Source organism: Pithys albifrons, chromosome 15 (genome assembly GCF_047495875.1).
Source record: "Pithys albifrons albifrons isolate INPA30051 chromosome 15, PitAlb_v1, whole genome shotgun sequence".
Taxonomy (NCBI): Eukaryota; Metazoa; Chordata; class Aves; order Passeriformes; family Thamnophilidae; genus Pithys; species Pithys albifrons.
In genome coordinates, this window is record NC_092472.1 from 13,638,364 (window position 1) to 13,650,582 (window position 12,219).

Below are 12,219 nucleotides of genomic sequence, written 5' to 3' on the forward strand. Positions count from 1 at the left end.
CTGACTGCAGACCCCAGGTGAGCCAAATGCTCAGGAATAACTTGTTATATAAAGGAAAGAAAATGAAAAGAGAACGAATGTTTCTCTTACTGACTGAAAATCACCAAGTCAGAGTAATAGGGAGTCCCTACAGCCTCACAGGGTCTCCTGCTGGATTCAAAGAGAAGGCGGTAAGTCTCAAAGGCACCCTATAAAATCTTAGTGCTACTCATGATCCTAAGCCAGTGCTCAGCATTAGAAACACAACTAGCATATGCCATTTCCATGTCAGAGATCACAGAATCATAGAATGGTTCGGGGTGGAGAGGATCTTAAAGATCATCCAGTTCCAAGGCCCCTGCCCTGGGCAGGGACACCTTTCACTAGCCTAGACTGCTCCAAGCCCTGTCCAGCCTGGCCTTGCACACTTCCAGGGATGGGGCAGTCACAGCTTCTCTGGGCAACCTGTGCCAGGGCCTCACCATCCTCAAAATAAAGAGTTTCTTCCTAAAATCTAATCCAAATCTACCCTCTTTCAGATGCCCTAAGAGTTTAAAAAAATGAGTGATGCACTTTCCCTCCTGCTATTTTTAACTTATGTGAAACATTTATTTAGTCCTGAAGAAAGGAATTGCAAAAATATTTTTAGCTTAATATATCTGCTTTTGGATGAAGTGTTTGATGACTTGAATTAAACACAGCTGGTGGAACGATTAGTGAATCTGTCACTCAATGAGGGGAGTTTCAGCAAATTTCTTGCTGTCCCCCAGCAACCTTAATACTAATGGCCTGAAGTCAGAGCTGTGGGAGAGTGACTAGATATGCCTGATAGGGAAACCATCCTGAGGAAGCAGCTTACAGATAAGTGAAGGAAACATTCATTACCTCTGCAGCATTTAGATGTTTTCAGATGGCAGAGCATGGAAATTCAAAAGACTAATTTTCCCTTTACAGATGAAATTGCATTTTCCCAACAATACTCTCTCGGTTGGTTATTTCCTTCTTCTGAGTCCTCTGTATCCTTCAGCATTTTCCCAAGTGAAAAAAGAGGATAGCAAGGATGACTATTTTAAAAGAATTTCCATTTTCCCCTGGCTGCCACATTCTGGTTGCCATGGAAGTGCGCAGACTCCAAAGGGGACTGTTTAGTTAGATATTGTGCAATTTGTCAAACTGCTCCTCTGGTGAGTCACTTTCCCTGGTTAAGTGAGTTTCAGAAATAAGTATGGTCATCAGTTCCTGGTGATTTGCAAATGCTGCTGTTACCCTGTGACCTGAATTTCCTCCCCATGGAAATAATTAACTCTACCAGGTGGAGATAATTGCAATATCATTTGATACACTTTTAAAGGGAAAGAAGACTTTTCTAGATATTGAAATCCTGACTTTTTACTTTTATTCTCAAAGACTAAACTCAGGTTACAACTTCAAGCAGACTGACCAAAAAAAAAAAAGAACATGTGCTTTGTCCCCATAGAATCATTAAGGTTGGAAAAGCCCTCTAAGTTCATCGACTCCAATCATTGCCCCAGCACTGCCAGGTCCACCATTAAACTGTGTCCCAAAAGCCACATCCACATGCATTTTGAACTCTTCCAGGGATGGTGATTCCACCACTTCTATGGGCAGCCTGTTCCAATGCCTGACCACCATTTCAGCAAAGAAATTTTTCCTAAAATCTATTCTAAGCCTCTCCTAGTGCAATATGAGGCCATTTCCAAGGCAGATGCTTGGAGTGTCAGAGAAGACTTACTGAATTCAAGAAGTGTCATCAATTAGACACCAAGGCTCAGCCTTCATGTCAGGAAGGAATTAAACCCCTTTTGATTGCTAAATGCAGCTGCTTCTAATTTCTCTAATTCTAAATTTTTAGCAAAGTAAGTAAGTACCCTGCAAATGTAAGTTTACAAAGAACAGGACAGAAATAATTCCCCTGAAAAAAATCTAAATCAAATCTCTCATTAAAAGAAGTATTTTTTTTTCTAACTGATTTCTGATTGAGATCTTGACTAAAACTGGATAAAATCTTTCAGTACTATGAACATCCAGATGAAATTTAAAAGTGCTACTGTCTTTCAAAATCTGTAGAGACTCATTTAGGGAAATAAACTTCAACAATTTGTGGACCAATTTTGCTGTTATTTCCACCAGTTCTATGACTGAAGTCTCCTGTGACTTTTTTCAATTGATCTAAAAAGAAATGTAAATAAACAAGAAAAATAGCAGAAGAAAATGCTCCCCATTAATTACAGGTACACAATAAATACCATATTTGCTTTTCCACAGACAAACCACTATGATTGAGAGGAGCAGAAAGCCTGCAAAGGAGTGCAGTGAACACAAGCCTGGCTGCACTCAGTATGGATCAGCCAGAGCACTGTTTTCATGTCACAAAAAACAAATAGCAATGTCCACAAGATGTCCATAAATAATAGATTGTATCTAACTACTGGATAGCAGCCAGCATTTATCTCTCTCCTTCCTGCCTCAGAGTGCATTCATTCATCATCTCTGCAAGCAAACTTCCCAACACAGCACACCCCAGTTGGAGGTCACTTCCTGGCATGTGCCACTACATCCTGCACAGCCTCCAGGTCTGAACTCTGCAGGTGAGTTAAGACCTGGTTAACTCTTTATCCCAAGCCAGTAGAAGGGTGGATCACATCTTGAGCCATGTCTCCTTGCACACGTTAAACACCATGATCTTCTGGGCACACTGGTGTGACCCAACCACTTCCCAGAGGCCAACTCTGAAGTGAATGGCCCACGGAGGGATCAAACTCACAACCCTGGAGTTATGAACTCCAGTCTCTAACTAGCTGAGCTAATCTCAGGGTCCCTGATGGCACCTTGCACAGAGCAGCACAGAGACTCTTCCTGTTCTTGCATCCCTGCTGATGCTCTCAAAACAACTCCTGTCAAGCCTGGCTCTCTCCCAGACATGGTCAGTGATGAAATCTTCATCCACCACTTCACTTCTAGCACAGGGTGACCAGGGCATCTCCAGCTCTGTTCTCAGTCATACAGATTATAATGAGTGATTTCAAACTGTGTTGTCCAGGTATTGTGACATGATGCCCTATTGTGCCATGATATGACTATACATTTTCCTTCTACTCACAGTATACATTTTGATCTGAATTCAGAATATATATGTTTTGTTTCTACAACACAGTATAAAGAGAACCCCCAAGACATTGGGCTAATTTTTGGAGATCTTTATATATTTTTCCTCTGGCAGGGCACAAAGTGTGTCTGCATTCACTGGATGATCCTGTGTGATATTTATCCTCCTCTTAAACTCCAGATGGGACAAGACACCTATAGTCAATTCAGCTGAGAGAAACTGTGTCTATTCTATCTCATGGTATTTTGAAATGAAGGACAAATGTCTTTCTGGAAAATCTATTTTAACCAAATATGTTTCATTTTAGTAAAATGTATGTTTGTTGAGTCACATAAAAAGTAATTGGATTAAATTTAATAGTCTCCAATATACAAGAAGTCTCTTTTGGGCTCAAACCATATGAAGCAACACAGTTGGTGATAACAAAAAATAGAAGATCAAGATAGGAAGCTGACAAGAAAGATATCTATTTTGCTCCCTGCTATTTCATCCCTTTCACAAAAATCAAGTAATTTATTTTGCAGAAAATGATGGAGCAGCTGAAAAATTCAGATGCCTCGTTTTACTGCGGAGGAGGTTGGGAAGCCCAAACATCCCCTAAGTCTCCTTAAAGACCTCAGGTCCATCGTAAGTGAAGAATGGCAGCAACATGTTGGATGTTAGCAAGGTCCTACTCTCCACAGCTGCTAAACACTGCAGTTATTTTAAGCTCTTAAAACAATTTATCAAATTACAGTTCTGAAAAATCGTACAATGTGAGTCATATTTACTTCACATTTCTCTTTCTGCAGGCTCTCACTATTGGCTGTGCATTATTTATTACCTCTGACGCCTGTTCTGAGAAGCTCCTTTCTGGGTCTGTATTTCACATTTAATGAGTGCTTTTGCAATTTCATGACTGTTTTCTGAAGCTAAGGTGGCACTTTGAAAAGTCTAATGGTTTATGGCCCTTTTCAGACTTCACTGATTCCTGCCCGTTACTATATACATGAAACTAGTCAGGGCTTCAGCTGTTGCTTGTTCCCCACTCTGCTGTGTGTCAGACCATACATTGAGAGCTTTATGAGCATCAACAGGAACTATTTCACCTCATAAAGGACAAAATAGTCCATGAGACTGCACCAAATCCAGTGGGGACCCTGGTCACTGGTGGGGCAGAAGGTGAAACTGTGTACCTACAATAGAATCATTCCTTTTATTGCTCAGCAGGATGGATTTCTTTTCTGTGCTCATGTTTCAATACCCAAAGGCACAAGACAGGCTGCCACCAGCTCCAGCTGGGACTCTCCATGACTGGTGACTGCCTGGCCTCTGTCACACTGAGTCACTCTGTGCCTGGACATGAAGGCATCAGACCTTCAAGGACACCAGCTGATCTCATGCAAAGAAGCTCTCTGAGCAGGTAACCCACAGATACACTGTCCTGGCCATCCACAGATCATCAAATTCACTGTGTGTCTTCAAAGACCTTGGCAGGTTGTCACCAGCATACTTAAAAGTCTGTTTAAAGTTCTGCCTAGTAAGACTGGCCTTAAAATGTACAACATTTTCCTTCAAGAGCAAATTTTTGTCTCTGTGGGAGACTGAAGTTCCCTGGGGACTGGTCTGAGACTGAGGAATGCACATTTACAAGAGCAAGTCATTGCTGCAAACCTCACCACCTGCTGTGCTGAGTGATGTGTCTGAGGTTTTGATCTTACTTTTTTTTTAGTGATAAATACATAGTGGCATTTGCGTTTAAAACCAGCATGCTTTGGAAAAAAAAAAACAAAAACAAACCTCTAGACAAATTTCCCCTACTCTCCAAAACAAAACTGAAATAAACAACTCAAAACCTCCACAAAAACAAAATACACCCCTGCACTTGCTTCTTTCTGTTGGGGAGAGAATGACAGAGCAGATGTACAAGAGAAGCTATTTATGTTGGTTAATGCATTTCTGGGGAGATGCTGAGAGATTGTAGTGATAAGTTTAGAAGCAACTATATAGGAAATATATTCAAATAGAACAGATCCCCACCTGCCCACAATGTTGTTCTACCAAGCGTTCATTTCTAAGTGATGTGTCACAAAAATCCTGCACTGGGTTCATGTGAAAAATACATGTGAAATACGGAGCGTGTTCAGAGCCTTTCTGTACAACAACATCCTACAGAAATTCTCACTCTTCTGCTTCCTCCTTGCTTTCACATTTCACAGAAATGTCCCTCTCCACTTGCAACCATCTCAAGTTGCTGCACTTAGAGTACTGGGAGTCATAATAATCCCCATATTTAATTTTAAATTTTTTTGTCTTTATGCAAATACTCAGCAAGTGCTCTTGTGTTCCACGGGAAAATACTGGCTTCAATGAAATAGTAATTTTCATTATCAGGATGATTAAATCAACAACATTAAAATAGCAATGACAGAATCATTCTCATATCTCATTTCAAAGCAAAGTAAAACAACGCTTTGAAATGGTGATTCAAAGCATGCTATTTAGCTAGAGCAAATCTTGTCATTTGAATCAAACCCAGTGGCCTTTCCCCGACACTTTTTACTAAAGATGTTACCAAGTTTGCTATTCCTCAGAGTCTCAGCCTTTCACCTCTCTGTGTCCCTCTTTGGACCAGAAACCACCTACTGAAATGTCCCCAAATTGAGACACAGTGACAAGAACAACAATGAGAATGAAAATCACAATAACCTGATCCTAAGGCATGGGGCTGTGGTACAAGACATAAAGTTGAAATTTCCTCTGATAGGAAGACTTTCTGCATGCTCTGCCTGGACTCCCAGTAATCAATGATCAGATGATAAAACATGTTCATCAAAGTGGCCTGCAGGCCTTTATTTCCCTGATATCCCAAGCTTGTTAACATCTGATAGCCAACAAGGTGGTGCCTGATCTTCCTGGCCATCCCACAGGAGCTGTGCTGAGCTGTGCATGGTTATCTCCACTTGTCAGATCTCTGCCTCCTCATCTCCTGAGATTTGATGCCACCCCATCACGCTGTAAATCAACCTCTGCCTACTGTCTTCACCCATAAAACATGCATTTCTCCTTTGAAGAGGAGGGAGACAAAGCCCCCAAAAGGAAGGAAAAATTATCAAAAAGCAGTCATAGGAGTCATTCACCAAAAAGCAACCTTTTAGGAACCCTTTGGGCTTTGGGTCCCACTGAATTTTCAAGAAGCAGAACTATTGACTAAAATGGGAACCAGAATGAAACTCAGTCCTTCTCTAACCTATCTAAAGGTCAATAACAAAGCCACTCTGTGTGCTCTGTAGTGTTTGGCACAGACCATATAACCTTTTATTGTGCACTTACCATGTTATTTCTCCCTACTTTGCAGAAAAATTTTATCTTCCCTATAATGCTGCTATAAAGTGATCTTATTTCCATTCAACAACATAAATGACTGGCAAATTGATTGTAACTGGGTGGCTTCAGAAAATCTTGTTTTCATCTCTGTAAATTCCGTCAAAAGAACTTCTCAAGATAAACTTAAATGGTACTTTTATGGTCTCAAGTTTGAAGACCCAAGTTCACAGCTGTGAGACCTGTGAATCCTTGGAACCTTTCTGAATCTGTAAATGATTCACAGAACTACATTTTGGTTCATGAAAGAAGGTCAAAGAGGAACCTCTTCAGCTTCAAAGCACACTGAAAAATTAAACCGCATGAACTAGACGAAGGTTCATTGGGGAAGGCAACTCACCTTGGAGAAATATCACATCCTTGCTGCATGAAAGCTCCCAGGGAGAACCAGAGACTGTTGAATATCCCAAATTCATTTGTCTGGTCATTGGCTGGCTGATCCCGTCCTTCCTCAAATTCCTCAGTGTGCCACTCGTACGGGCTGAAGCGACTCACCAGGAAGAGGACAACACTCACTCCAATGTAGGCAAAAACAATACACATCCATATCTCATAAGCCAAAGGATCCAGAAAGGAAAAAACTCCTGGTTTGGACTTCTGAGGTTTTTTTATCATTATAGAGATGCCTAAACTCATGAACGGTTTGGAAAAGTCTATAACTTCTTCTCGAACCAGAGTGATGGTTAACGGTGCCACAGCCACGTCCGCCCTCTGAAAAGCAGAGAAAGAAAGGAGATTTGTAGACTGGGGATAAAATATACCTACTAACTCCAGCTTATGTTGTTTTGATCTCTGTTTAACCCCATTACCTCAGAAGAAATCCAAAAGAACCAATTGCAAGAGAAAAGTTAAAAATAAGAAGCCCACAATATTGGTGGATCATTTCCATTCTATCACTACTGATTACCAGATCAGTTTTGAAATTAGTGTTTTCTTTTTGCAGCCATCTAGCTCTTCTTGCCTGATTTATCCACTGATGCCCCAATCTGATGCAGATGATTTTCCCTAAAAGAGCTTTATCATCCAGACATCAAAAGAAGCAAGGAAAGGCCAATCTCCTGAAAAAGGATGACAGAATGTTTACTTCCATCAGGAACAGCTTTTTGATTGCATAACTGATGAGAAGAGGAAAAGTGTTCCAGCAACACTGATGTGCACTCTCCAGTTATTTTACAATTCATCTTGTAAATGGAGAGGGAAATGCATTGAAATGGATGATGGGACATACAGGGCAACTACAAGCAGGAGACAGAGCATCCTTGCTCCAACACAGTGTCACGGAGATTTGGGCACTACTTGCTTTTCCTTGAAGGCAAAGCGAAAATTAGACCCCTCTGAAGGATAACCCAAAACCCACAGATTGCGAACTACCAGACCAAAGAAGGTTTAAAAGTGTCGGGTGCAGCTGTATATGTGAGATGATGGAAATGTGTGGCTAGACAGAAAATAACCTAGTCCTACCATTCACCACTCATGTGCCCAGTGTTTGAAATCTTTTTTTCTTTCATCCTGCCATTATCATGCAAATACAAAATAGAGTGGAATTTGGAGATTCTACCCATGGGAAAGTTTGACCTTTCAATACTTGTTCTTCTAAAAATGTAAAGAAAAAGGATCTTGGAATTGTTGAAAGGGAACGTTTTGACATTTCCATAGGCACAAAATGTGCTGTCTCTCCCTAAATTAAAATGTTTTACTTGGGCTGATTATTTGCATTATCAGAGCTGCAGTACTCCAGAGAGCTCAGGCTGACAAAAGGCAGGGCTCCTTCTAAATTCTAGGGCTTCAATGTGTCCTCAAGTACCAAGGGCAAAAGACAATGGATGAGGTTGGAAACTCACCCCATATACGAGCTCTCCCACCATGCCATTCCATGTTTTGGTGTCGGGGTCCCGGGCTCCGTACTTCCCATCCCGGACAATCTCCAGCCTGTAGTGGTAGCCAACATGCTTGGCAATCTCGGCAGCAAGCTCCACACAGTAGCCTTCATACCTCTCATTGCCTTCAAACTGGTTGGCATTCTTCTTGAGCATCACGTATGGGTCTTCCTGGCACAGAGAAGACCAATATTGAGCCATATTCCACATTCTAGAGGTGCATATCAGAGGCTCAGAATAGAGCCAGATGTGCAGCCTCTGGTCCCCTTGCAAAGCTCTAGCTTAGAGTTCCTGCACCAAAGGACACAGTCAACTCACAGTGGGATTATTCTAAAAAGTACAAAGTGTGATTTTGTATTGTTGCATATTCTGTTTCTACATGCAGAATCTGCATGCAGCTCTTGCAGTGACAGACCTGAGTGGAATGGAGTAGCTGGGGGAATTTGGGAAAAAAACCTCTCAGTGCAGTTCTGCAGAGGGTATTTAGTGTGCTTGAGCAGTGAATTTTTAAAATCAAATCTGCTGGACAGGAGAGAGTCTTAAGATGTTTAATTCCATTTGGGTATTGTGTCTTTTCTGCAGACTCACAGTAAGCAATAAACAAACAAATTAGTAACATTTCTTGGTTCTGCAGGGTAAGAGTATACAATGACACAATACATGATACCGTACATTATGGGGTACCTGTTATTCCTTCGTGATTATAGTGGAGATTTGTTTTTAAAGCAATGATTCATCCTCTCTGCACAATACAGCTTATACTTTCCAAAACTGCAGCCCCCATCCTGTGGGCTAAATACAAAGCGCAGGTACGAGGTTCCTAATTTACCTATGTTGATGCCTCTACTATCTTGTCATAATCTTTTGTATTTTCTACACTTAAGCATGAGAGCTCTTTAATGCCTATTTAATTAGCCACAGCAATTTTGAGATACCTTTATGGAGCCGGCAGGAAACAGTAAATGCAATTATTATTATTATTGTTATTGCTATTATAAAAATTATACAGTACAAAGGAGGGCACACGAGTGGGAAGTGGAAGTCTGCACATCAGGGAGGTGGGGGAGAGGGAGAGCTGGGATAGAAGTCACAGCACTTACTAGGATAGTCGTGACTATGTAAGTTCTGTTCTGGAGGCTTGTAGACTCATTGCCGCTTTGAGTATCTATGGCTGTTGGAACCAACTTCTCATCTTCATTCCAATAACCAATCTGCCCAATACAAAACCAGGATTGGCATCTGTTTGTTATATTAACCAAGATACAGTTCCAGGGTCATCCAAGCAGGATCATCTCTCTCTGTATGTTCATACCCAAACAGATCTCTCATGATTCTTGATGTCTTTTGCTATGGTGACCAGAAAAAAGTAAAAAGAAAATAAAAGCCCCCGCCCTGGGCCAATGTCAAAAAGTTTGGAGTTATGAGTAAGTTGAATAGTTAGGGTAAGAACTATCACATTACGTTGTGCTTAACAATAATCAGAGATTTGGGCTGATCTATCACTGCTTGTAGGTAAAGCAGAGTGCCACTAAATACCACTAGGAAGATCATGGCTGAGGTTATTCACTTTGAGGGCTTGATTTTATAAGAGGTTTTCCATCACCTCATGTAAGTATGAAGTTGCCTGAGCTTTGCTCATATGAAAGGAATTTCTTATCACAGTAAATGGGAAAGGGTATTAACCAGGGCACGACCAGGAGCCTGCTGATGGCTGATTAGAGATATAACAGCTCAGGAGCAAAAATCCATGCAGACTTCTAATAGCTCTTCATTGCACAGACAAAAAGAGCAGATAGTGGGGAAACAGCTTCCAAAGCCCTGTCCTAGGGCAACATAAATGGAGACATGTATGTTTGCTTTGCACCTTTAACCTGGTGGAGCTAAAATACAATGTGCATCATGGCAGTAATGTAAATGTATTCTAAACAAATATAATTTCCGACAGTAAATGCATAGAAAAATCAAGACATTGAGCCACTCTGTTTCTTCGCCTCTAAGCTCTTTCCAGACTACTAACTTACTGAAGTTCAGAGACCCAAACTGGACATGATGCTGCGTTTGTTCTCTTATGAGTACTTTGCAGTGGAGGAAGACTGCTTCATATGTCTTCAAAAAGACACTTTTATTTCTCAATGAAAATTTGCCTCTTTTTTTGCTTGACTGTGGTGGGCTTTGATCTCACATTGGTTGCTCTTACGTCTAAGTATGAATTGAGTGTGGGGGCTGTAAATATGGAACTTTCACTATTTATACTTTTCTTAGTTTAAAACAAGTGATTCTTTTTTTCAGGAGACTGAGAAGGTGCAGAGAGATTACACTGAATGCCTCCTTCCAAAATATTTAGTAGGTCTTCTTTATCAATTAATAACTGAGTTATTCTTTATTCTTCAAATACACGGTATCTAAAGTGGGACATAAGCACATAGAGTCAGATTTTCAAAAGGATTAGTGTTTCAAGGGCTCTGCATCCCTGAACAAGGCCAGATTTTTCAAAGAGCCTGGGATATAGAAAGGGATCAAGACTTCACAACAGCACAAAGGTCTGTGTAGCTATTGGGACGTGGTTAGGGGTAAAGCTCTTGTCACTTCAAGGAGAGCAGAATTAGGTCAACATAAAGGGTTCACTTACACTGGTTAGGACAGACAGCTTCTGACTGGCTCTGCCTTGGCTTATCCTTGGAAAAGAAGTGTGGGAGAGCAAAACCAGACGGTCATGTAGCTGGGCTGCAGGCAATGCAGTGTGCCAATAGCAAGGCTGCGTTGATCAAGCTTTTACAATCCTGGAAAATCTCTGCCACACGGCTGAGATGACCTTGTTGTTCTTGATAACGCTGTCCATGTGTTGTGGGGTTATAGCAATATGTGTTCTCCCTAGTGCTTGGCTTTGCTCATGAATAGAATTGGGAATGCACTCATCGTTGGACTTCACTCCAACTCAAGCTTTCATGAACAGGAGTGTTTGTTGAGACCTAACCACATTGTAACTCAGACACCAGGATGGAACCTGACACAGGATGTCAGGTCACTCTCTACTTTACCTTTCTGATCCCATCATGTTTCATTTCAATCACATGGAGGGTGTAGTTGGTCCTCCGTCCTTTCTCGTTAAACTGAACGTTGCCAGACAATCCTTCAAAATGGACCTTAAAGACATAAATATCAATAAAGACAGAACATTGCTCAGCACCTCATGCAGTGATGACTCAACAGCAGCAAGAGGGAAGGGGAAGAAGGAAGGAGAGTGCAGTCATTTCTCTCAGGTCCATGCAGGGGAGACAGGACATCTATCTGACATTGGGATTTCACTTAGGCTCACTCTCTACAGCATGCCTGGCCATGGGCACAGCCACTCTCTTAAATGACCCTTTCTTTAAAAAACCCTTTCACTTAAAACTTACTGATGTAAAACTTAGCAATGTCTGAGAGCTAGATCACCAATGTGAGCCCATCGCCTCTTGGGATGTGAGAGTGAGCTAAATCAGCTCTTAATTCCTTGTGTTTTGTGGGGTTTTGTGTTTTCTAAACCTGACCTGTAGTCAGGATTTGGTAAAGAATATGTCAGTTTAAATCAGGAACTGTATTTGGAGAAAATATGAAACTGCAGCCACAGCTCCCAGCTGTCATCTTTTGACAGAGAGGAGTCTATCAGTTACCAAGCAAATTTAATTACCTTTGCACCAGACTAAAAGAGCCCAACAATTTAGTACTGTAAATGAAATTTTCATAGGAAAGTTTGAACCATAAATCTCTGCTAATAACACTGCTGGGCTGAAGTGGTGCTCACATCACATCCCACATCCTGAATTTCTCCTCTCAGCATGGCCATTTGATTTGTTGGAAAGTTGCCCAGCCTGGTGTGGGGAAGAGCTCCTG

The 12,219-nt window shown here is 41.3% G+C and overlaps 1 protein-coding gene across 3 annotated transcripts in view; it reads right to left on the reverse strand.

The window, feature by feature from the left end:
* Positions 1–12,219, reverse strand: part of GRIA1 (glutamate ionotropic receptor AMPA type subunit 1) — a 120,469-nt gene that overhangs the window by 28,309 nt on the left and 79,941 nt on the right. For all 3 annotated transcript variants that reach the window (XM_071570522.1, XM_071570523.1, XM_071570524.1), the window contains exons 8-11: positions 11,385–11,489; positions 9,447–9,557; positions 8,311–8,517; positions 6,810–7,180 (exon numbers count right to left, since the gene is read on the reverse strand). In XM_071570522.1, coding sequence (XP_071426623.1) covers positions 6,810–7,180; positions 8,311–8,517; positions 9,447–9,557; positions 11,385–11,489 — 794 coding nt within the window. The remainder of the gene's footprint in view (positions 1–6,809; positions 7,181–8,310; positions 8,518–9,446; positions 9,558–11,384; positions 11,490–12,219) is intronic.